This window comes from Trichechus manatus, unplaced genomic scaffold, assembly GCF_000243295.1.
Source record: "Trichechus manatus latirostris isolate Lorelei unplaced genomic scaffold, TriManLat1.0 scaffold00002, whole genome shotgun sequence".
Taxonomy (NCBI): Eukaryota; Metazoa; Chordata; class Mammalia; order Sirenia; family Trichechidae; genus Trichechus; species Trichechus manatus.
In genome coordinates, this window is record NW_004443938.1 from 28,441,257 (window position 1) to 28,468,109 (window position 26,853).

At 38.1% G+C, this 26,853-nt stretch overlaps 1 protein-coding gene across 4 annotated transcripts in view; it reads right to left on the bottom strand.

The window, feature by feature from the left end:
- PHACTR2 (phosphatase and actin regulator 2) overlaps positions 1-26,853 on the bottom strand; it is a 137,474-nt gene that overhangs the window by 11,126 nt on the left and 99,495 nt on the right. For 2 of the 4 annotated variants that reach the window (XM_023729459.1, XM_023729457.1), the window contains 4 exons: positions 20,920-20,975; positions 15,491-15,552; positions 11,890-12,027; positions 3,754-4,578 (listed from right to left, as the gene is read on the bottom strand). In XM_023729459.1, the coding sequence (XP_023585227.1) occupies positions 4,498-4,578; positions 11,890-12,027; positions 15,491-15,552; positions 20,920-20,975 (337 nt within the window). In that variant the 3' untranslated portion in view covers positions 3,754-4,497. Of the gene's footprint in view, positions 1-3,753; positions 4,579-11,889; positions 12,028-15,490; positions 15,553-20,919; positions 20,976-26,853 lie in introns of those variants that run through there. The other 2 variants (XM_023729455.1, XM_004368859.2) reach the window with 2 other exon arrangements.

Sequence of the window (26,853 nt, forward strand, 5' to 3'; positions counted from 1 at the left end):
CAACGAATACATAGACCAGTGGAACAGAATTGAGAATCCAGACATAAATTCATCCACCTATGAGCAGCTGATATTTGACAAAGGCCCAAAGTCCATTAGTTGGGGAAAAGACAGTCTCTTTAACAAACGGTGCTGGCATAACTGGATTTCCATCTGCAAAATACTGAAACAAGACCCATACCTCACACCATGCACAAAAACTAACTCAACATGGATCAAAGACTTAAACATAAAATCGAAAATGATAAAGATCATGGAAGATAAAATAGGGACAATGCTAGGAGCCCTAATACATGGCATAAACACATTATGAACCGTAAGTAACAATGCACAAGCATCAGAAGAGATAGTAGATAAATGTAAGCTTCTAAAAATCAAACACTTATGCTCATCAAAAGACTTCACGAAAAGAGTGAAAAGACAACTTAGAGACTGGGAAAAAAATTTTGGCTACGATAAATCCGATCAGGTCTAATCTCTAAAATCTACAAGATACTGCAAAACCTCAACAACAATAAGACAAATAACCCAATTCAAAAATGGGCAAAGGATATGAACAGGCACTTTGCCAAAGAAGATATTCAGGTGGCTAAAAGACACATGAAGAAATGCTCACGATCATTAGACATTAGAAAAATGCAGATCAAAACTACAATGAGATATTATCTCACCCCAGTGAGGCTAGCATTAATCCAAAAAACACAAAATAGTAAACGCTGGAGAGGTTGTGGACAGACTGGAATACTTATACATTGTTGGTAGGAATGTAAAATGGTACAACCACTTTCGAAATTGATTTGGCGCTTCCTTAAAAAGCTAGAAATAGAAGTACCATACAATCCAGCTATCCCACTCCTTGGAATATATCCTAGAGAAATAAGAGCCGTAACACAAACAGATATATGCACACCCATGTTCATCGCAGCACTGCTCACAATAGCAAAAAGATGGAAACAACGTAGGTGTCCATCAACGTGCAAATGGATAAACAAATTATCGTATATCCACACAGTGGAATACTACGCAACAATAAAGAACAATGATGAAGCCATGAAACATAACATGGAGGAAGCTGGAGGTCATTATGCTGAGTGAATTTAGTCAGTCACAGAAGGACAAATATTGTATGAGACCACTATTATAAGAACTCAAGAAAAGGTTTAAACACAGAAGAAAACATTCTTTGATGGTTACGAGGGTGGGGAGGGAGGGGAAAGTTTATTTACTAACTAAATAGTAGATAAGAATTATCTTAGGTGAAGGGAAGGACAGCACACACTACAGGGGAAGTCAGCTCAACTGGACTAAACCAAAGCTAAGAAGTTTCCTGAATACAATCAAACACTTTGAGGGACAGAGTAGCAGGGGTAGGGGTCTGGGGACCATGCTTCCAAGGGACATCGAGGTCAACTGGCATAACAAAGCTTATTAAGAAAACGTTCTGCATCCTACTTTGGTGAGTAGCATCTGGGGTCTTAAAAGCTTGCAAGTGGCCCTCTAAGATGCATCAAATGGTCCCAACCACCTGGAGTAGAGTAGAATGAAGAACACCAGAGACACAGGAAAGTATTAACCCAAGAGACAGAAAGGGCCACATAAACCAGAGACTTCATCAGCCTGAGACCAGAAGAACTAGATGGTGCCTGGCTACCACCAATGACCGCCCTGACAGGGAACACGACAGAGTCCCGGATGGAGCAGAAGAAAGGTGGGGTGCAGAACTCAAATTCTAGTAAGATCAGACTGAATCGTCTGACTGAGACTGGAGGAATCCCGGAAAGCGTGGCCCCCAGATTCTCTAGCAGCCCAGAACTAAATTTCCAAGGTGAGCTCTTCAGACAGGGATTGGACTGGACTGTGGGACATAAGGGAATACTCGTGAGGAGTGTGCCTCTTAGCTCAAGTAGATACAAAAGACTAAACGGGCAGTTTCTGTCTGGAGGAGAAATTGGAAGGAAGAGAGGGTTAGGAACTGGTTGAATGGACACAGGGGATCAGGGGTGGAAAGGAGGAGTGTGCTGTTACAGTATGGGGAGAGCAATTAGGGTCACATAACAATGTCTGTATAAATTTTTGTATGGGAGACTAACTTGAAAAGTAAACTTCATCTAAACTACAACAATAACTTTTTTTTTTATGACCAGGTAATAAATCCTTATGTTTCAAAAATTCAAAAGGTTCAAAGGGGTGAGTAGTGAAAAGTATCCCTCCTGTGCCTTCCCCCAGCCACCCAGTTCCCCTCCCCAGAGGCTGCCAATGTTACCAGGTTTTTGCATCTCTCTCCAGAGATAGAGAAGCAAAAGAAGCTATATATGGGAATCTTTCTAATGCTCACTAATACATCACTGGGTGGGAGACTATCTCTGGATCAAGTGGTGCCCGTGGAGAGAGAATGAGGCCGCTTCAACCCAGTAATCAACTACCCCAAATCCACAGGGAGTTAGCAGATTTTAGGTTTTGAAGGGAAGGCTTACTTGGTATAGGGAGATAATGTCTGGTGCTAATAAGAAGAAAGAAGGGCGGCTCTGGATCTAGGTTGTATTTATAGAGCCAGGTAATGATTCACTGCATGTTTATTCCCTCCGAGGGCAGCTGGTGGGAGGGGCACCACTATCTTCTATCCTAGCAATTTTCTATATGCAAAACATTATCATATTTTTGTATTATTTTGATTAGAAACAGCTGTATTTACCAAAACTTTTTTCCTCTTAAAAAGAATATTGAAAACAATTTTTAAAATCACCAGCATGATTTTCATAAATCTCAGAGCCAAAATATTTCCCCGCTGGAACACAACTCTCATGATGTAATATAAATGAATGGAAAAACAGCAGTAGACCCGTGCTTTACTGCCAAATCTTTATGAATACTTAAGCAAGATGTATTTATCTTAGTGCTATGAATATTTAATTTTTCCTTATCTGGAAAGAAATTTTACACAGTGCTTGTTAATCAATATATTTTTGGAAAATTTTAAAGTTTATCTTTGATATTAACTTTTACCAAAAACAAAGAAAAACAAACCCACCAAAACAACATTTTCTCATGAAATGCAGTTCATTCCTATTTGTATCTATTAATATATTTACTCAATCAAGATATCAACAGAATAATTCATGGAACATAACAAGCATATCCTAAGTTTCTTCTAGACAAGTAAATACAGAAAAATAGGCAACAGAATTTTGAAGGTAAAAAACCACCCCATCAGATATAAAAATGTACTACAAATGTATTCTAAATAAACAGTGTGACTTGATGCAGAGATAGGCAAACAGCTCATTAGAATATAATAAAGAATCTAGAAACTGACCCACATGTACATTAAAAGATGAATTTCATATCCATGGGGAAGTAAATGACATTGGAGTAACTACTGATTTAGGAAAAAATAAGTGAAATTACTCTCTTGAAATATGTTGTTGCTAGCTGCTGTTAAGTCTCCCCAACTCATGGAGAGCCCATGCACAACTGAATGAAACTCTGCCCAGTCCTGTGCCATCCCCCTGATTGGCTGTGAATCTGACCATTGTGATCCATAGGGCTTTCACTGGCTGATTTTTTGAAGTAGATTGCCAGGCCTTTCTTCCTGGTACATCTTAGTCTGGAAGCTCAGCTGAAATTTGTTCAGCACACAGCAACACCACCCACAGGTACGACTGCAGATACAGAAGCACCATGACATATGGGGGCCCTGAAGAGGACATTTCTAGCCTAGAAGCTATTTGTTTTCCAAAAAGAATTACTGTGGTCTTCTTCATGTAATCATCTGTTTTGGTACGGTTTACAATTCCATTTTTAAAGATTTGATTTGCATGCTAATTTTTAGAAAGCAAAGCATATAAATCTATGAGATATCAATAAACAGAACAACACCTGTAGAGTGTAGGGGTCAGATATGTGATTGCTAAGATCCCTTTCAGTTTTAATAGCCTGTAAAAGTGAAGGCTGCTGGGAGGAAAGATGGTAGGATCATAGCAATTTAAGGTGGTACAGGTAAAAATTGGATTCCTATTCTAAGTTATGGTTCTGAAAATTGAGTTTCTATCCTCTCTAAGTTATGTCTACTGTGAGCCCAAAGCAGACACATAAGTGCCCACACTGACTCTCACCAGTACCTGTTCTGGGCATAAAACTTCAACTGAATCTGTTCAAATGCAGAATCAATAATGTTGATGCTTATCTTCTGGCCCAGAAAATGAAACTAAGAAGTAAGGAAAAAGAAACAAAAATGTAGCCCTTTAAAGTGATTCAGAATTCTTTGAAAGAAAAAAATATTTAATGTTAGAAATTTATTCAGGGGTGATTTATTTTTAGTGTTATTAAAAGAGGTATCTTAGTTTATTATGAAAACCTAGAAATTTATAATCGTATCTAGTCATATCTTTAAAACTGCCACACTGACTATTAGGTTATCAGTAAAGCAAACCAGGATGAATATGGGAGAGGCAGAATGTCTTCGTTAGATGGTTTTACCCTAAATTGTGTTACGTCTACCTACCTTGTAAACTGTCGACTCTCTTCATGAACTTCCATTTCTGTGCTTTTAAATTCATTTAGTTCTTTCCTTATTGCTGCCTAAACAGGAAAAAAAAGTAGGTAAAAAGAACTGTTACTTAGGTCACATATTCCCTCAGCATATACAGCAATGAAGCAGACACACTTTTAAGAAATGTCCTGTAGAAAGAGAGGGCTTCCTAACTTCTACCAAGCAAAGGTATGTGTGGTCGTTAATTTTACGTATCAACTTGGCTAGGCTATGGTTCCCAGTTGTCTGACCAAACATCAGTCTAGTTGCTATTATGGAGTAGTTACATGTGATTGAATCAGCTGGCTTTGGGCGGAGCAGATTACCTTCCATGATGTAATCTAACGTAATGTAATCCATCAATCAGTTGAAAAGGGAGTTTCCAAGGCATGTGTTCTGCCTCTGGACTATAAATAGATATTCTGGCAGAAGTCACACACACGGGGAAAGACAGACGCCATCTGAGCATCATCTACAAGCTAAAGAACGCCAGGGAACCAAGGAACGCCCAGGGCTACTGACAAGGAAGTAATCCACACAGCCGAGACCCTGATTTGGACTTTTAGCCTCCAGAATTGTCCCCAGAAAATAAATTTCTGTTTTTTAAAGCCATTCACGTGTGATATTTGTGTTACAGCAGCACTAGGAAACTAAGACCGTCTGATAAGTGTAATTTCATACCGCAACCAAACTAAACCCAGGATACGTGTCAAGTGTCACTGACAAGGCGGAGAGGAACAGGGCCTTTGCTAAACTCATCCTTGGGCCTCATCTATGAGCATTCCCAACCCCTGATGATCACATAGAAAGTGCAGATCACGAGACTTTCTAAGACACAATGTCATTTTCCAACAAAATTCCTGAAATTAATACTGCCCACAACATCATGGGCTGACTAACTGCCATGATGCTATCGAGAAGGTAGTTGTTATTCTTTAATATTCAGAGGTTAGACAAACAGAACTTAAAAATTTCAGTACAGCACTTAAAGCTACTCAAAGAAAATATAAACGAGGTTGTGTTACAATTCAGTGAAAACGTAATCCACATCATGTAAATTTTGGAGTTCGAAGAAATGCTTATGTAATTCAGCTTGAAAAGCTGAGATACTCATCAAAATATTAACATTAGTTATCTGTTAACAGTACTGCCAGGGTTATGGATGGTCTTTGGTTTCAACTTTTTGTTTATCTTTATTTCCTAATTTTTTTTTGCAAGGAACATGTCACTCACATAAAAAATGTACTAATAAAAACATCTCTGTAACCTCTATGCAAAATGAATTTTTCAGTCAAAACATGGAATGACAATACAAGTCACAGAGAGTGACTTCACTGAGAGATAAGAAAATCTACCGTATGGCTGGAAAATGATGAATTTTAGAAAAGGCAAAAGAGAGAAAAAAGCCCTGAAGCTTCTCTCTCTGGCTTTCTCCCAGGACTAACTGCCATTCTGCGATATGCAAGCTTTTCCCCCAAAGCTCCTTTCAACTTTATATTTAGACCCTTGCGCCACATTTTGTCTCTTCAGCCCCTGTAGTTTCTATGGGGAGCCTATGGCAATAATTCTTGTTACTGACTTTTGCAAGAAACAAAGCAAGCAGAGAAATATTTGCAGGCCTGTGTCCCTGTGACACAGTTGCTCAACTTGTCTCACAAGTCATATCCCCTGTGAGGACAACTAATTTTGCTCACTGTAAAAACCACTACCTAGTACCAGGAGCCCACATAGTGAAGCTGAACTGTACCAATCCCCAACTAACATCTAGCAGAAATTCTTTCTTGAAAGAGGTATTTTCATTGGGATCCTGGTTGGGGGAGAGGCCTATCTCTATGTTCATTTTAAATTTTTCCTCCAAACGTAAGGTTTCAGTAGAAGAAGTAAAAAGTAGTGCACCTGGAGTCAGAGGACTTGGATTCTAGTCTTGGCTATGCCTCAATAATGGTGACACCCTCAGTGAGTGAGTTTATCACTCCAAAACCTGTTTTTCCATCTGGAAAATGGGGATGAGAATTCCTCACACTATTATGAGAATTAAGAGAATATTTGAAAGTGCTTTGTACACTATGAAGTCTTCATAAAATGTCATTATTATGAGGTTTTAAATAAACTAAATTTTAGTTTGTGATTGTGACTAACAATGATTTCATTTTTATTTATAGAGAGTCTACTATGTGTAAGAAGATATCCCTGAAGGGAACTCAAACATAAATAAAGCAAATTCCTTATTCTCAATAGTAGGTTGACTACTAGAGTCTGGCAAATCAATGAAAGCATTCTGTAAGAATCAATTGTGATATGAAATTTATAATAAAGAGAACTATATATTTTATTTTTACTTATAAACTGTGTTCTAACCAGTTGCCATTGAGTTGATTACAACTCATGGCGACCCCATGTGTATCAGAATAGAACTCTGTTCCATAAGATTTTCAGTGGCTGATTTTTCAGAATACTGCCAGGCCTTTCATCTGAGGCGTCTCTGGGTGGACTTGAGTTTTGGTTAGCAGCTGAGTATGTTAACCATTTATACTACCCAGGGAGTCGAAATTGTGTCTTTTATGTTAATAAAATTGCAATTCACTTATGACCGTATACATATGCATGCATTTTTTTCTAGAGAGCCAGTTAGTCATATGGACCATGTTGTGATGGTTTATAATTAGAAATAATGAGTCGGTGGGGTAAAATGAGTTCCTTTATGTGGCCTTTTGCCTTGGTTATTTGGAAAAACAGCTTGGGCAATTTTTCCCCTAAACCCTGAGGAGCTACCTTTGCCCTAGTTCTTTGGAGAAGCAACTTGTGGGGAGGGGAAGGCTCCCATGTTGTTTTCTACCCCAGAGGGTTTGTTACTGTTCAGGAAACTTCTCAGATTGATTGAAATTTCCTGGATAAACTGTAAAAAAACATGATGGTTTGATACTTTTTGTCTGGCCCTGGACTGCAGTCTGCCCTGTGATTAGTCTATTTTATGCACCTGGCAGGGACTGGTGGCTTTACTATTCAAATAGTGGCTTGAAAATCCACCCAAAAAGATGGAATGACTTGCAGTTCAACAAGGGGATTGGTGGGTTTGTGGTCCTGCTGGGAGGGTCATTCTTCGAAATTGACAAGGAGTTTGCTTATATAAGTGGCCAGCCCCAGAGAGGTTTAGAGAGAGAGGGGAACAGGGAACCTCAAGACCAAGAACAGCCTGGAGTGGAGCGGTTTGGACCCAGGGTTCCTGCAAGGGGAACCTCTTAAAAGAGCTGTAAGATTGATAAAGGGCTGTAATACTGAAGACAGTGAGCAGCCCGGAAGAGGTGTGACAGCAGAGTGGTCCAGAGGGGCCCAGTGGCAGAGGCAGAGAGCTGAGAGGGCATACAGAGCTGAGCAAGCTGTTAGACTGGCTATGAGCTGGGCCAGTTAGCAACAGAGAGGCCAGTGGTGGGGAGGCCAAAGGCAGAGATGCCATGCATGGCCAAAAGGGAGTATGCATGGCCAAGGGGGCCTGCTTGCACGGCCTGGAGGAGGACTGCTTGCACATCAGAGAGGGGGCCTGAGAGGCTTGCTAGCACTGCAGAGAGCAACCGAGAGCCATCCTGGTTGGAAGCTGACCTACGCTGAAGGAGGGAGGGATGTACTCTCCACCTCGGGGGAGACTTCCAAACCTCACCTATGTGCTTCCTGACCTGATCCTGAGTTGTTCCTGTTACTTCCAAGTTGATTCTGATCCCAGGTTGTAACCTGTTACTTCCCTAATAAACCATACAACCTTGAGTATGGTCTGTGAGTTCTGTGTGGCCATTGCAATGAATTATCAAACCTAGCAGAGAAGTAGAGACTGCTGTGGGGGGTTGGGTGGAGTGGGTGGTAGGGTGGGATTCGGATGGCTGGTGTTAGAAATGGTGAAAAAAACCTCCACCTCATAGGGACCAACTTTGTGCTGATTCTCATTCTTACCCTTCATGAATTTAGACAATTTCTGATGTTAGATTACAGTCAGTTATAGGTAATGGACGTGATGTGAAATGATAGGGGCTGGTTTTGTGAAGAAAAAACAAAATAAAAAAGACATGACTAAAGGCAATCCATATTCATTTAAAAAATTTACCGAAAAATGACTATAGCATTTTAAATTGTTGCATTTTTTCTATATTCTATAGGAAAAAAGTATACAATATTTTTCTATCTAAAAAGGAGTTATTCCTCTTATTTTTCCTCTGAGGGAAAAAATTAAAAGTCTAGTTCTAAAAATGCTGTCTTCTGTATCTTAAAAAGTCTCATAAGAAATGTGAGAAACACTGTTGGGGAAGAAAATGAACAGCAGCCTCACATGTGAGCAGGGAGTGACTCTGGCTGTGCTCTGGGGCTCAGGGTTCCACCTGAAGGGAAGGTACAAAAGCTGTGTCTTCAAAGAACCTCTGGAGAGAAACTCACCCTGTACCAGAAAACCTAACCAAGCACATCTCCCCTATAGCCTAGAAGTCCAGTACAAAAACCTATTTTGTTTCAATACAAAATTAAAAAGAAAAATCTTCTCTGTTATAGCCAGAGATGAACAAGCTTTACTTTCCAACAATTAAAAAACAGTTGGGAAGGGATATCTCTAGGGTGAGGAAAATTCTGTCTCCATTTGAGGGTGGTTAATCATTTATCCTTGCTGGTGGGAGGGTTTGCTGAACCAACACGGAAACCGGCTGACACTGTCTAGCCTAGCTGAACATTCACATTCCCCACGACTCAGCAGTTTAATCACAAAGAGCAGATGCTAGGAAAACTCTTGTACAGGTGTACCTGAAGACATGTACAAGAATCATCACAGGAATGTTGCCTGTAAAACTACAATCTGGAAACTAAATGATCATCAACAATTGAACGAATAATTACTTTGTAGCTTATTCAGGCAATGAAATATTGTATTTCAGTGAAAAGGAATAAACTATAGCTTAGTGCATCAATACAGATTGTTTAATGTTGGTTGAATGAAGCAACACCCAGAAGAATGCTTTACGGTTCCAATTACATAAAGCTCAAAAACAGGCAAAACAAATACACATATGTATATATATTTGTTTAGCGATATATATGAAGGTGGCTAAACTGTTTTAAAAAAAAAGAAATGCTTAGCAAAAAGTAGGGATAGCAGTTATTCTTTGCAGCAGCGAGGGGAATACAATTGAGGAGGAGTACACAGGGCCTTTTTGAGGTATTAGTATTGTTCTAGTAAAGTTCTTCAGGGTGGTAACTAGTATCAGTTGCCACTGAGTTGACTCTGACTCATGGCGACCCCACGTGTCAAGAGTAGAACTGTAATCTCTAGGGTTTTTGATGGCTAATTTTTGAAGTAGATTACCAGTCCTTTCTTCCAAGGTGCCTCTGAGTGGATTCCAACCTCCAATCTTTGAGTTAGCCACCGAGCACGTTAACTGTTTGCACCACCAAGGGACTTCTTCTAGGTGGTAGGGATTAATAAGACAGGTGTTTCATTTTTATTATTTAAACTGTACATTAGTTTTATACATTCTTTGCCATATGTGATATATTTCACAACTGAAAAAATAAAAGGAAAAAAAATGCCAGGAGAATGTATAAGACAAGGCCTGTTAGGGTTAGAGTTGAAATATTATCCACTGTTAACACTCACCATAGAGACTATATCTGACCCAAAGCCTTGTATTTCTTTGCGGGGCATCAGGTACCACATGGAGTCCTAATTAAAAGCCCATTGCTGTTTAACAGAAATGAGAAAGTGCAGAAAGGAATGTAGATAGAGAATGAGAAACCACTCAAAATGAACTACGAAGTAGAAAAGAGAAGAGGAGAGAGCTGCTGGTTGAGACTTGTGCTCAGGATAAACCACACTGAATGGTCTTAGCTACAATGCACACCGGTTGGAAAGAGGCTCCCAAAGGAGACGTGTTTTTCACACCCCATGACTGTTTACTGGAGACCTGGGCGTGAGGGGTGGGCAGCCAGGAATGACGGGTGTGCTAGTCTCAGCCCCCTTCCCATCTATTCTCATTAAGTACATTCTTCTTCTGTTATTGTCATGGATTGAACTGTGTCCCCCAAAAATGTGTGTTAAGTTGGCTAAGCCATGATTCCTAGTATTGTGTGGTCGGCCACCATTTTGTGATTTGATGTGATTACCCTATGTGTTATAAATTCTAACTTCTATGATATTAATGAGGCAGGATTAGAGGCAGCTATGTTAATGATACAGGACTCAGTCTACAGGATTAGGTTATATCTTGAGTCAATCTCTTTTGAGATATAAAAGAGAGAACCGAGCAGAGAGGAGAGAGACCTCCTACCACCAAGAAAGCAGGGGAAGAAATGATGACAAGGACCTTCCCTCCAGAGCCGACAGAGAGAGAGAAAGCCTTCCCCTGGAGCTGGTGCCCTGAATTTGGATTTCTAGCCTCCTAAATTTCTCTTTGTTAAAGCCATCCACTTTTGGTATTTCTGTTATAGCAGCACTAGATAACTAAGACAGTGATCGTATTTCCTTCCTAGTTTTCATTTCTACTTAGGAGCTGATGATTTCTAAATATACATGTCCCGTACGTGTTTCACACATAGTAGGTACTTTACAAAATGAAACCTCCTATTAAAACGCATCAGTATGAATGCATTAAGACTGAGTGTAGTACAAGAGTTTACTTAATACTAAATTTTGCTTAGAGATAAACATTACACATCATTATTTGTGATACTGAAGAATTTAAAAAGAAATAGTTGTCATATACCTTTGGCTATGGAGCCATAGTACTCATAAGATAATAGTCTTTCTCCATGTTGGAACCTCTAAATAGTTCAGTTTTTCTGAATTGTGAGCTATGATACGGCTTGGTAAACCATGATGCATGGACCAAATATGGCCATTTTTGTAAATAAGTTTTATTTGAACACAGCCGGGCCTATTCATTTGCATATTGTCTAGGGTTGACTTCAAGCTACAATGGCAGAGCTGAGCTACATAAACCCAAAATATTTCCCCTCTGGCCTTTTACACAAACAGAGTGCCAGTCCTGAAATAGATCAATACCTTTTCTACAATTAGCACATGATTTTTAAAATAATAATTTGTATAAGTTGTATTTTTAAGAGAAAAATAAATCATGGCTACGCCAAAGCCCTCCCCATCTAAATTTGAATGCAGGCAGGTTACATGGTAACTAAAAACTGGTATTCTCTGAGACTTGGATGAAAGAACTATATCGCTATTACTAAATAAATCACTTAAGTGGCTTAAATAATCAGAGGCAGAAAATTGCTGGAATATTTGGTAAGCTCTAGCCTTCTAGGATGACTAAGTGGGGGGTATGAGGCTTTTAGAAAAGCAAAAAAATCATAAATAAAGCCATTGTGATTCTTGCCTTGTCCGCAGGTGTTAACCTGGCCCAGGGTTTGTCTGCCCGGCGATCATAGTCTGGGGAATCGGTGACTTCTACATACTCATTAAACCGCAGGATTCTTCGTGCTTGTAACTCTGCCACTGTGGGTCTCAGGCTGAGCTGCAGGAGGACAGAGAGAAAAGGAAGAGTTCAGCAAACATTTGCAGCCTCAGGGTGGCAAGTTTTTTATAGAGAACACTTCAAAGTTATGGCTAAATAAGGTCACATTCAGGTAACAAAAAAAAAAAAAAAAAAAGGCAGCAGCATCTAGGGAATTTCTAATGAGAACTAGAAAGCAAAGTGCCCTAATTTTTGTGACTATAAAAATCATCATTGTTAGATAGGTCACAGTCTCTGGCAACCAAATGCATTATGCGATTTTCCCGCCTTGCCTGGCACTGTGATGAAGGCCTGTCTGTTATGCCTGACACAGGGAACATACAGTGACACAGACACAATTGTAATCCAGGTATAGGATGGCTGGTTGGAAGATGGAGTTATCAAGACAAAAGCCCTGAAACTTTTAGAGATGAGAATACAATTATATCAAACCTATACATGGAGATGCACAGAGTTACGACAAAGGAAAGGAGCTCTGGTGGCACAACGGTTAAGTACTTGGCTGCTAATCAAAAGGTAGGTGGTTCAAACCTACCCAGTGGCTCCACAGGAGAAAGACCTGGCAATCTGCTCCCGTAAAGATTACAGCCTAGAAATCCCCATGGGGCAGTTTTACTTTGTCACATGGGGTCATTACGAGTTGAAATTGACATGGGGTCACTACGAGTTGAAACGGTCCAGTGAAGGGTGTGTCTACAGCATAGCTTTCCTTCTGAGAATAAAGACCCAGATGCCGATCTCACATTTCTCCTTGACCAGAAAAGTGGATATGCAGGCACCAGGAAGGGAATGTTGCTAGAGGCCTTTTCCATTGCCCAGATGGAAAACTGCAGTTGAGTAGAACCAGAACAGCTTAAAGTCAACTGCAACCTGTAACATACTTCTAATAACTCGGGTTCCTCCTCGTGGTCTTTATCAAATTCAAATTTATAATAATGTTTAACCTACTCAGCCCTTTGTGTCTAAGTTTTCTTCTCTTTGTCCTTTCTAAAGCCCAAGAAGAAGACAGAAATGGTACTGAGAGACGAAAGAAACCTGGCTCCTAGGTTGACAGGCATCACCCACTCTGCTATTGAGGTTCATCATTTTGTGGAATTTCTCAGTTGGGAGATGTCATAGTATTTTCAGAAAGGTAGACCTGGGCTGCTATTTCTCCCGTAAGGTCCATTTTCAGTATCTTTTCTCTCTTGTAGGTACTCTGTATAGAGCCAGACAACCCATTGCGTAAGAGGTCTTCTTTGGAGCTATTCTTTATTTACATTGGATCTAGGATGGTACACTGGACTATACTCTGTGATCAACAGCATCCATTTTCCCGGGTTTTGGGTTCCTCCTAAGTAAAATAAGCAAGTAGACTAAGTAAATGCTCTAATAATCAAAGCATTCAAGGACTCTTAGAAGGCCTGAGCCCACAACTTGAGCCCATGCCCTGAGCAGGGACATGGCAACTGCAGCCCCTTCCATCTTTATCAAGCCCTGGCAGGCCATGGGCAAAGGAAAGAATAATCAGATTTTTCTGTTATATTCTTCGTTGCTCTCCAATCTGTATTGCTAGCTTCCTGCTGCCTTTCTAGGGCTGGTGGGGATAAGTAGAGAAACGCTTGTTCATGGGCTGTCCTGCATCTATGACAGGGAGCTCTGTGTGGCACAGGCAAAAGGGCATGGAAGATAAGGACAGGGGCTGCTGCCTCACCAACACTCAGTTTTAACTCTACGTATGGCAGAGGTGAGCCTGGAGCAATGAGAAGGGGAAAGTGCTTGTCTGCAGTGGTAACTCAAGGACCACTGAGTCCCAGAAGAGCCAGCCCTTGGACATTCAGATTACACCTTGATCATTATTTGACTTATAGGGGCTTTGAGAAAATAATTAAGGATCTTTGGACCTGAAAACAGACAAAAACTCTCAAAATGCAGTCCCAATAACTTTCCTGTACGGATGTAATGTTTCCGCCACTCGCCTCAGAATGCTTTGCTGCAGACCCCCCAGCCAGCCCACATAATGTGGGTCAGGTCACACATTTTGCTGCAGATGCCATATGTTAGTCACCCTGACCTCTTCCAAGTGTGGAAGGCAATAGGTATGTCTGAAGAATTACCAAACGAGGATTTATAATGTGATATAAACTCTGATAGTGCTTAATTTTTCAAAACTATTATTATTTTAACATCTATAAAAAAAAGTGATGGCAATGGAATCAGATTTATATTTTCATTAACAAGAGAGAAGAATTTTCTGCGTTTTGGAGGTACAGTCATTTGTCAATTTGGGTAGCACTGTACCAGGCAGGCCAGATGATCAAGTTTACTTAATAAATTACTCACTTAGCTCTGCTAAGAATAGTGGCAACATCTCCAGTAGTAACACAGCACTTACCTAATGTTTCCAAGACTACATGGAAAGCATGAACACTTTTGAAAACTATTTTTAAAATTAAAAATATAAAATTAAAATTGGGCTAGGGGAGCAGGCAATGGGGAGTTACTGCCTAATGGGTACTGAGTTTCTGTTCAGGGTGATGAAAAACTTGGAAAGACACAGTGGTGAAAGTTATACAACATGGTGAACGCAATTAATGACACTGAATTGTACCCTTGAAAATGGCAAGTTTTTCATTATATATTACAACAATAAAATTTTTTAAACATTGGAAATACTATACATTGAAATGTTAATAATGGCTATCTTTGGACGGAAGACTTTTGTGTGAATTTATTTTTTTGTTTCTTTTTATATTTTCAAAAAAATCCAGACAGAATATACGTCAATTTTAACAGATGGTCCTGGACAGAGCTGGAGAAAAATGTACAACAAAATTCCAACACACACAAAAAAGACTAGATTTACTGGTCTGACAGAGACTGGAGAAACCCCGAGAGTATGGCCCCAGACACCCTTTTAGCTCAGTAATGAAGTCACTCTTGAGGTTCACCCTTCAGCCAAAGATTAGATAGGCCCATAAAAACAAAACGAGGCAAAAGAGGCACACCAGCCCAGGGGCAAGGACTAGAAGCCAAGAGGGGACAGGAAAGCTGGTAATAGGGAAACCAAGGTTGAGAAGGGACAGTGTTGACATGTCATGGGTTGGTAACCAACGTCACAAAACAGTATGTGTATTAACTGTTTAGTGAGCTGCTAGTTTGTTTTGTAAACCTTCATCTAAAGTACAGTTAAAAAAAATGAAATTAAGAGAAAAAAAGAATATATGTCAATTTTATAATCAGTACATGCAATTAAAAAAACTTTTGATTTTCTCTTTTCAAAATTAACATACTATGCAATTATAACTATAAACATAATTCACATTGAATTTATTACATTGATTTTAATACCTATGAATATTTAGTAGACTAATAGGAAAAATTATTCCTAACTATTAGATTTACATGTAAAGAACTGATCAGAATTTAAACATAAAGTACATCTCAAAACACACATGTTCATTAATCGTCACAGTTCCATCACCTTTCTGCTGAGTCTGCGTTTAAGTTCCATTTTTGCTTCCTGTTCTTCTTCTTCATTCTTTTCTGTAACAGAGGGAAAAGGCATGATGACTTAGTTACTATAGATGATATTTATAATAAGAAAAATAGATCAGGCCACAGTTAACTGACCTCTAACACATATTGATCAACTATTCCTGTAAAATATTTTAAAAGTTGTCACAAGATTCTACAGAAAGACTGATTACTAATTCATATATATGTATGTATATATACACACATACATATATGTGTATATACATGTTTGTGTGTGTATATATATATATAATACATTTATATATATAAATATTAAAAAATATATATAAATTTTTTTTCTTGTAGGGCTGGTTTACTTTACCAATTTTAAACGTTTTTGCTTCCTGATGCCTTGTTCCATTCTGAAACAACCACGAGAGTACCCATACTCTGGCAAAAGCTTTTTATTGCCTCCCATTTCATGGCCTACAAGCACAATATACCAGATCTCAGATAAAAATTTACTTCTAGATCTGGCCTTCATGTGAAAATCTAAAACATATCAAAAGAACAAATTAGAACCATCCGACACATGTCCAAGCTGCTGATTTCCATTCAAATCCAACCAGAACGCATGATTTGTCTACCCTGGTTTCCCAGATAGAAGCCGAATGTAATAATTTTTTTGTACTTTGCTTTCAAACCAGAATGTTCTGAATAAAGTGAGGTGTACTGTTGATGGAGATTACGTCTTTTCTTATAACTTTGACTTCTCTAGTGTTTGGCTGAGCAGTACAATTTAATGGCCAATTTAAATGAATGCTATCAAAAAATGGGATTAAAAGAAAAACGTCCAGAATTTTAAAAGAAATAAATACCCCTTTAGATTTTAATGGTTGCTTATTAGATGAACTACTCTCTGTTGCTCCTGTCACTTATCATTTGTTCTATAAATGAGCACAGATTTTATTTCTCAGATACCAATGCTTGTGAAAGATTATCTTCTAGAAGGTGTTGTTATGACCTCTATTGAAGGTACATCAATCATACTACACAAAGGCTCAACCAAAAATGTTGAAAAAAAAAATCTTTTCTGTGGAAAGGTAATTATATGTCTTTTTAAAATTCAAATAGCCTTCTTATACTAAAATTATTTTTATTGTGAATAAAAGAGCAGTATTCTTTATTTGCAACATTTGCATATATTATTTGAATATGCTAAATTCTCCATTAATTTTCCTCATCTGGACAGGGAAAAGTTTCTACACTCTTCTCAAATATTAATTTTAATTCATAAGAAAGAGTATGATCAGTCCTGATTATTTAGACAAAAACTGAAGATGAACTGAAATCACCCTACAAGAGAAGAAACAATAACTAGTTATTATCCCTTCGTTAAGTGCCTATGAATGTCAAACAAATTTGGTTATAATTCAAATTTCTTCCTATGAAAATACCTGTAGGTTTTAATAATTGTTTCACAAAATATATATCCTTTGTTATCCTTGAAATACATCCTTAGGATCAAATAATTACCTTTTATGAATTGGATAATGCTTATGAATTGTTAATTATAAATAATAGACAAAAACTCCAAATTTGTGGTTCATGTGAAATTCAGAAGAAGACTTCACAAGTGAGGGCTTTGATTGTATTATTAATAAATAGAAAAATACAACCCTTAAAACATTTTAGTAAATTCTTCCTATAGAATAATTATGCTTCATTTTTAAAAGTACTTTCCAAAGACAAAAAAGCTGCATATCTAATCCCCCGAAGCTAACAAATGCGCCAATTTTCACTAACTACACAAAATGTCATTTCCTTGAAGGGGATATTACATAGTTTTGCCTTTTTATGTGTATTACACAACTAGGTGACAGCCAATTATGTTTAAAAAAAAAAAAAGGCCAATCGCAGTTACCAGAGGTAAGTAAACAGGATTTTACCATCTGGGAATTCTTTTTTGACATCAGGAAATTACTTCCTTACATTTCCCATGTTCAAAATTCTGCTTCTAAACAAGCTAGAGAGGAGGAGAAGTGGAGGGAAGCCAGCGTGACTGTTCTTCTGAATCTTATTAAGTATAGTTTTTGTGAAATCTCTTACAAAGAGTCAAGGTTAAACCCTAAACTTCTTTTTTAAAAATTCACCTTTTTAAAAAAATATTTCCTTCAATTTTTGATTTATTAGAGAGGCTACTATTAGGATGTAAACTCTTCTGGTCACTTTAAACAAACTGGAGAGATGTCAGTGAAGGAAATGACATGGCTCACTGACAAATTTTGCCCCCACTAACTCTCAGCAGAGCAGAGCAGGGTGAACATTTTGGAACCACAAGGAAATGCTTTCCCTAAACAAAAAATAGACCTGGTTTAACAGTGATGGACACTATAAGAAACTTGCCTGGTTGCAAGTATTGCCCAGAGCATTTTGTGGATGAGCTAAAAGGAGAAGAAAGTAAAGCACAGAAATACTAGCAACTGGAATATTACATTCCTGAGTAATCAATTCAGATAAGATGGGTTCAAAAAGACCACCTTTTTTTTTTTTTGTGGGTTTGTTTCTGTTCTTGCTGTTTTACATGTTTCCATATGGGTGTTTTTAACATATTGAAATACACCTATAAACTTATTTTGAAATGCATAAAAAATAAGATGTATTAATGGATAGCTATGGTCACAAGATGCAATAAAGTAAGATGCTATAATGGTAGAATGGTAGACATATGGGTGCTTATTGTAAAATTCTTTCAACTTTTCTGCATGTTTAAAAAGTTTCATAACAAAATGTTGGGGAAAGAACATATGCAGAACTCAATGGCATAAAATATTTTTCTCTGTAGAAGATATAGCTGCAATTATATTCACAAGCTAAATAGTATAGGAGGAGCTACATCTTATATCCCTGTCCTATAAAAGTTGTTCCATATACATTACTTTTCCTGATGAGCCAAACACTTCCCTTTCAAGCACAAAATCTTGCTTTCTATTTTTTCAATTTTAAGGAAGTGGTTCTAAAATGCGTAACTAAACAAAATTATATATATATAGTTTATATGTATATATAATATGTATTACCTTAATATATATATTATATTTTAAACTCTAGCATTAAAAGACAAAAGAAATCAATTAAGGAATGATACGAGAATGAGGCTAAGAAATAAAATTTGTTCTGTTGTCTCCAAATTAAGCTATCATCATTTACTGTCATCTGATTTATGTATATTAAAACAGTGATGGGCTCTGATTTGAGAACCGCTGAATGTTTTATGCTGTGAATCAGTTTCCTAGCATGTTAGAAAAGGTGACTTAGTTAAAGTAAGTGTCTGTAAAAGTCACACTATATCACACATAGCAGAGGCAAACAGGGCTGAGTGAAGGGATACAATAGTGCAAGCTATGCTTTTTGGCACACTGTGACGGCTCATGGGAATGCCTGGGATGACTTCACCAGTTCTCTTTTCTGCTTCCCTTGGCCATATATTACATCTAGAGATCATGAGCCAGTTATCAGCCTCTGCATACTAGAAATGAGTTATCTGTTCCCAGAATAACCTTGCTTAGGTGAACTGAGAAGGAAGTACAAAAGGTCTGAAGTCAAATCTTAAGTTGCCTTTGGTGTTTCACTCATTCTCACGCCTCCAGGAAAGAAGGGGGTATAAAAGCCGACACAGCACTTAAGATCAGTGTGTGATAAATTTCCTGGTCTATGAAACAGTTCCTCAAATAATCAAATTCTCACATGTTTTGGCACTGTTTGTCTCACAGGGCAGGAAACAATCAACCAGACTTCTCTCTCCCTCTGTTTTTTCTAGATGTTTCACCAGGCATCCAGTAAGACATAATCTCTGTGTTTTAGGAGCTTATGGTCTGCATTTGGGCTGTCTTAAAACTAATCCCACAAATATTTTCCAGGCACCTATTATCAAGAGCCATGTGCCTTTCTTGTTTTGTTGTCAAAACTAGATGTTGTTTTCATCCTTCCTTGGAAAGTTGAAACACATCTGTTTCCTACTAGCCATGACTAGTGCCTCTTCCAAATTGGCTCTTCTTCACATTGATGGCCACTTAACTTCTTCCTTGGGAATATATAAAGTTCTATTCCAGTTAAGTTCACGAAGAGCCAGAAAAAAGCACTTCAAGGAAGCAATCCTATACATTGGGTAGATAGCAGTTTCTCTCACTTTTCGGTATCTTTTCTCTCTTGTAAGTACTCTGTATAAAAAACGTCTGCAGTTCAAACCTACCAGCCACTCTGCGGGAGAAAGATGTGGCAGTCGGCTTCTGTAAAGATTTACAGGCTTGGAACCTCTGTGGGGGCAGTTCTACTCTGTCGTACAGGGTTGCTATGAGTCAGAATCAACTCAATGGCAATGGGTTTTTTTGTTTTTAAAATACAGCTGGATTATATACAACCAAACATTTTTGGGTTGCCTTAGTAATAGCAACTGTCAGTGTAAACATGCAGTTAAAGAAAACAACTCAAACAAGAGAACAGGGATGATCCAGGCAGGCCAACTTAACTCTGAAAACCTGGTTCAAGAGGATTCTCCCTAAGGCCAGTGGCTCATTACTGTTGTAGTATTAGTCAGAGTTTTGCCCATCCCTGCTCTTTAATATTTCACACAGTAAAAAGCTCTTTTGAAACTGGGTTAAGATTTTCAAAATTAAACTATATAAAACTACAGCTAGGCTCAATTTTAAAATATCCACGACTGAACTCGCTGACAACTCGTTAACAACCACATTGATACTCGATAGCGTGATGAATTGTGTTTCATAGTTTTATAGTTTTAAAATACTAACTCCAGTAACTTAAGACACTACTGGACTGGTGAGTAAAAAATAAAGCCAAAGACAATACAGTGAAAAAGAGAAGGGAAAACGACTGGAGAACTCCTTAAATGCTAAGGAATCATAAACAACCCAAAAGGGAAGCAGAGTTATAACAAAGGAACATGAAATGGATTGAAAAATTCTTTTTACTTTAATTCTGTTTTAGATTGAGACATTTTTTAAACCCAGCAAGAAACTATTATTAATAATACAAGGGTGTCTGATTTCTTTCTTTGTGGATTCTTTGGCCTTTTCTTTGACATTTATTTGCAAGTAGACGACAGCATTTTCTTCTATTTAATATTTGGGTGAAAGAATATATTGAACATATTTCATCTTTCTTTAAAAACAATTGTCATGAACCACAACTCTGGTCTGGGAGATATGAGGTCAAAGTCACAGGATGAAACACAAAATTCAAGAAATTATCTTTTAAAAAACATATATAACTTCATATAAATGGGACTGAAATGGGCCATCTCAGTCAGTTATGAATAAACTAATATATTCAGGTTTCCTACTGATAAACAAGAGTTTCTAGAGGGCGACTGTTAATGGCTATACAAGGAATCATTGTATTGTACAGGATACTCACGTTTTAGGATATTTCTTTGCTCTAGCTCTTCAGTTGTAGGCCTCTGGCTAAGTCTCCTACGATGACAAAAAGGATATACTATAGGTTACAGACAAGGGCCCCTTAGTGGAAGAAACAAAGTAAAACAGCAAACAAAGTTATGTATCTTCATGTTTTGAGAAATAAAATCTATTTTTAAACCTACGAAATAAAAGTATCCTTTCCTTTAGTTTGGAGACTTGAAACAGTGGCTGAGACTGCTAACTAGTATCCCCATTATCCACTATCTCTTGGAAATAGAACCCCTTAGTTTTAGCTGGGTACCTGGCTGCAGGCTTCTGCTTCTCCTGCAGCAAAGTGTAGCTATGTGACTAAGTTCTTGCCATGGGACATGAGCAGAAGTGATGTTTGCAATTTCTGCTTTTCACCCTTAAAATGACTGAGTGTGTATTCCTTTTTTCTCTTTCCTTCTCCAGGCTACGTGGAATTAAGCACGGTGTTGTGAACCAGTTGTGATCACGTAGATGAGAATATATATTCATGGGGATGGCAGAGTAACAAGACAGAATGAACCGGGGTACCTGGCTGACTTCAAGGACCAGGACTCTCCACCCACCTGGACAGCCCACCTAACTGGATTATTATGTAAAAAAGAAATAAACATAATCTGGCTGAACCAGTATACTTTCTGATCTCTGTTATAGTAGCTTGGCCAGTACCCCGATTAATATACAGATCATTAGAGTATAAAAAAAGGCTGTTGCTCAGTTCTTAAAAATAGATACACCTCCTCTTCAGAAAAGTATTTGCCACTGCATAGGACCAACTACATAGGACCATACAGCAAATATAACAAATCAGTCAGGAAAACAGCTGAACATACTATGGTGAAGGAGGGGAACAGTACTCAATTCATACCAACTGGGGACACACACTAACTTCACTGTACAGTGAAATACTGACTTCATGACCTCAAATGAATATACAATACATATAAAGTTATCTTGAGATAGAGATCCTTCCCATCTGCTTTCAAGAAAAGCCACGTTTGTTTGTGATTAGTAGCCATCGAGAAATGGGCAGTGAATAAGGAAAACCAAAGAATTCACACCTTTGAGTTGTGGTGTTGGCAAAGAATACTGAATACACCATGGACTGCCAAAAGAACAAACAAATCTGTCTTGGAAGAAGTACAGCCGGAATGCTCCTTAGAAGCAAGGATGGTGAGACCTCGTCTCACATACTTTGGACATGGTATCAGGAAGGATCAGTCCCTGGAGAAGGACATCATGCTTGGTAAAATGGAGGGTCAGCAAAAAAGAAGACCTCAATGAGATGGACTGACACAGTGGCTGCAACAATGTGCTCAAGCGTAACAACCGTCCTGAGAATGGCAGAGGACTGGGCAGTGTTTCTTTCTGTTGTACACGGGGTCGCTATGGGTCAGAACCGACCAGTGTCTAACAACAGCAACAATATGGATACAAGAACGAGACGTCCTAATGACATTTGATAACTTTGTTCTTGGTCTTGTTTATTCATCTATTGTCAATCACAGGGAAAAACTTTAGCTCAACATCGGTTGAATTTGTGCAAATTAAACTAACATACATAAAAGGGAATCTTAATGTGGGATACTATCAGTTCTAAGTGCCTGTGGTTATAAATGACAGAAATAGTATGAAGGAAAGAAATAAACGATATTTTAAATCTTTCATTTAAATATTTTAAAAAAAATTTTTAGTCTTCAACAGGTCTATCTTGAAATTAATTTAAGTACTTGGGGTCATATAAGAACATTTATTTCAGCCAGGTTTTATTTATTTATTTATTTAATATTTATTCAGTCAGATTTTGTACCATCCATGCACTGACATATCTGGTACTACATATCTGTACTACCAATATACTGTACTACATATCATTCCCCAATCATGTCATCCTTTTATTTATAGAGTTCCTTCCTTCTGAAATGCCCTTCTGTCCTTCTCCACCTATGAAATCTTATAGATGTTTAAAACGGTACTTTAAAAATAGATGTATTCTTAAAAAAAAAAAAAAAAAAAGATGTATTCTTGATCTCCTTTTCAAGTGAGAATTAAAGGCTCCTATATGGTTATTGTATATAGCCTATATAACATGGATTGACACAGTGGCTGCAACAATGGGCTCAAACACAGCAACAATTGTGAAGATTGTGCAGGACCGGGCAGCATTTCATTCTTTTGTACATAGGGTCACTGTGAGTCAGAACCGACTCGATGGCACCTAACAACAACAACATATACACTATACATTTATTAAAACACTTGTCACACGGGTAATTATAAAGATAAGATAATAATCTTAGCCATCATTAACTCACATTTTTAAAGTACCAGGTACCGTGCTAGGTGCTTAACTTACATTATCTTGAATCCTCATAACAATTCAGCAAGGTAGCAGCCACTATCCCATTATACAGATGAGAAAATAAGGCTCAGAGAGATTAGTTAACTTGCCTAAGATAAAAAAAACTAGAGAATGTTAGAGTCAGGATTCAAACCTAGGTCTTTCAACTTAGGTGTTGTGCTTTTCATGTGACCCCATCATGCAGTATATAATTTGGTCTCTTTGACTAGACATCAAGTTCCCTAAGAAAGGAACTGTGGGTTATTTATCTTTGAACGACAGTGATTAGATGTACCTGGCTCATAAAAAGGTATATTCTGCAAAATTTACATAAATATAACACTAAATACCCTGCTCTATGCATTGCAGTGTTATTCACAATAGCCAAAAAGTGGAAAGAACCTAAATGTTCATAAACAGATGAACGGATAAAGAAAATGTGGTATATACACACAATGGAATATTATTCAGCCATGAAGAGAAATGAAGTTCTGATACATGGATGAATCTTGAAAACATTATGTTGAGTGAAATGAATCAGTCACAAAAGGATAAATATTGTACGATTCCCACTTATATATATGTGGATTCGAACTGCTGACGTTTTGATTAGCAGCTGAACTCTTAACCACTGCGCTACCAGGGCTTCATGAATTATCTAGAAAAGGCAAATGTACAGCGTTATGGATTGAAGTGTGTCCCCAAAAATATATGTTGTAAATCCTAGCCTCTATGCCTGTGGTTATAATCTCATTTGGGAATGGGTTGTCTTTGTTATGTTAATGAGGCAGGATTAGTGTAGCGTGTGTCTTGAGTCAGTTTATTTTGAGATATAAAAAAATTTAAACAAACAGGCAAGAGAAGCAGAGACAGGGGAAGAAAAGTGCCAAACCACCTGAAGATCCTCCAGGAGCAGAAGCTCAAAAAGATAAGTACCTTCCTCCAGAGCTGGCAGACAGAGAGAGAGTCTTCCCCTAGAGCAGGCACCCTGAATTCAGACTTCTCGCTTCCTAAACTGTGATAAATAAATTTGTTTGTTAAAGCCAACCACTTGGACCATGGTCTCAGGGAACAGCTAGCTCAACTGGCATAACACAGCTTAGAAAGAAAATGTTCTACATTCTACCTTGGTGAGTAGTGTCTGGGGTCTTAAAAGCCTGTGAGCAGCCATCTAAGAAACTCCACTGGTCTCACCCCTTCGGGAGCAAGGGAGAATGAAGAAAACAAGATACAAGGGAAAGATTACTCCGAAGGACTAATGGACCACAACTACCACAGCCTCCACCAGACTGAGTCCAGCATAGCTAGATGGTGCCTGGCTACCACCACTGACTGCTCTGACAGGGATCACAACAGAGAGTCCCGGACAGAGCTGGAGAAAAATCTAGAACAAAATTCTAACTCATAAAAAAAGACCAGACTTACTGGCCTGACAGAGACTGGAGAAATCCCGAGAGTATGGCCCCTGGATACCCTTTTAGCTCAGTAATGAAGTTACTCTTGAGGTTCACCATTTAGCCAAAGATTAGACAGCTCCATAAAACAAAATGAGACTAATGGGGCACAACAGTTCAGGGACAACGACTAGAAGGCAGGAGGGGACAGGAAAGCTAGTAATAGGGAACCCAAGACTGAGAAGGGACAGTGTTGACATGTCGTGGGGTTGTTAACCATTGTCATGAAACAATATGTGTATTAACTGTTTAAAGAGAAACTATTTCTTCTGTAAACCTTCATCTAAAGTACAATAAAAAAAAAAAAGCCACCCACTTACGGTATTTCTGTTATAGCAGCAGTAAATAACTAAGACATGTAGAGACCAAAGTCTATTAGTGGTTGCTAAGAATGGGAGGGAGGGGAAAAAAGGGAGTCAGTGCTTGGCGGTGACTCCTAAGTTAATGGTGGTGGAATAATTTGGAAATGGACAGTGATACTGGTTGCACAACATGATGAATACAATCAATGTCACTGAATTGTACATGTAAAAATTGTTGAATTGGCAAATGTTTTGTTATATACATTTTTACCACAATAAAACAAAAATAAACAAAACAAAACCTTGCTCTGTTAAAGTTTTTTTTTTTTTTTTTTAATAGATATAGTCAGCGTATTTACAAACGCTTTACTCTTTTTTGGGGTGGGGTGGAATTCCAATATATAACATAGACAAAAGAGGAGCTGTTCCAGTTGGATGGTTAGATCTGGGATGGTTAGTCTTCTCTCACCTCCACCCCAAACACATACCCATACTTCTCTGGCCCTCCCCACAGTTGCCTGCGTATCACCTCTAAGGAATCCTGAGGAAGCAGCGAGAAAACCACTGCTCTATGGCGTTCCACACTGTCAACTTCTCACAACGGTCTTAAGTGGGCTCTTGTTTTTGAGTGTTTGGTTTGTTTTGTCATTACTATAAATAGGCTTGTAACAAACATCTTTGTAAAACGTAATTTTTTCCCCCTAATTTGGATTATTTTCTTCTTTTATAGTCTTCCAAATTAAATTACCATGCAAAGAAATAGACTGCTTTGTAATTCTTTTTTTGTATTGTTAAATTGTTGTTGTTGTTGTTGTTAGTTGCTGTCCAGTCAGCTCTGACTCATGGTGACCCTATGCAGAACGGAACAGAATGTTGCCTGGTTCTGTGCCATCTTCATAATCGTTGATATGTTTCAGTCCATTGTTGTGGCTGTTATGTTAATCCATTGTTCTTTGGAAATACTAAAAAAGAGCAAAGTGTCTATGTTCCGTTTTCCCAGAAAGGTATCAACATTAGGTTAAGTTTCTTTTAAAGATGTCCTACTAGCTTAATAGATATAGGATAATTTTAATTAATAAAACAATTTAATTTTATTAAGTACTTGCTATGAACCAGGCACTAAAGTGCCTTAAATATTTCATCTCAGTTAATCCTCACAAGCTCTTGGGTTAGTAAGCTCCATTTTACAGATGGGGCCAAGTGGGGGCTCTCTCCTGCTTTGTTCTATAGACTGTATTTCTGCCAGTTCTGGATAAACATGCTCTTACTTTTTGAATAGCCACCTCTCGTGGCTAACTTTCCTTAAGTTTATCAGAGCCTCAAACATCTCTAAACCTGCTGCCATGCATCCTTCATCCCGTTCTCAGTGGCTGTTTTTGGTTTTGTTTTGGGGGCCCAAACTGAAAGTGATATTTATTTCTATTTGGTTTCATTTTAAAGAATTAATTCATCATTTATGTCCTAATTTATAAAGTAACCTATTATCCTTTAAGCTTCATGCTGCTCACACATTTGATAAACCTGCCTGATATATTTTTTTCATTGATAAGAATGTCTACTCTCTAGTCATAAATTCAATATTATATGTATATTATGATTATATATATAATATTGAATATACCATGACCTGTCAAAAGAATGAACAAATCTATTTCAGAAGTACAGCCAGAATGCTCCTTAAAAGCAAAGATAGCAAGACTACATCTCACATGCTTTTGGACATGTTATCAGGAGGGACCAGTCCCTGGAGAAGGACATCATGCTTGGTAAAGTAGAGGGTCAGCAAAAAAGAGGAAGACCCTCAATGA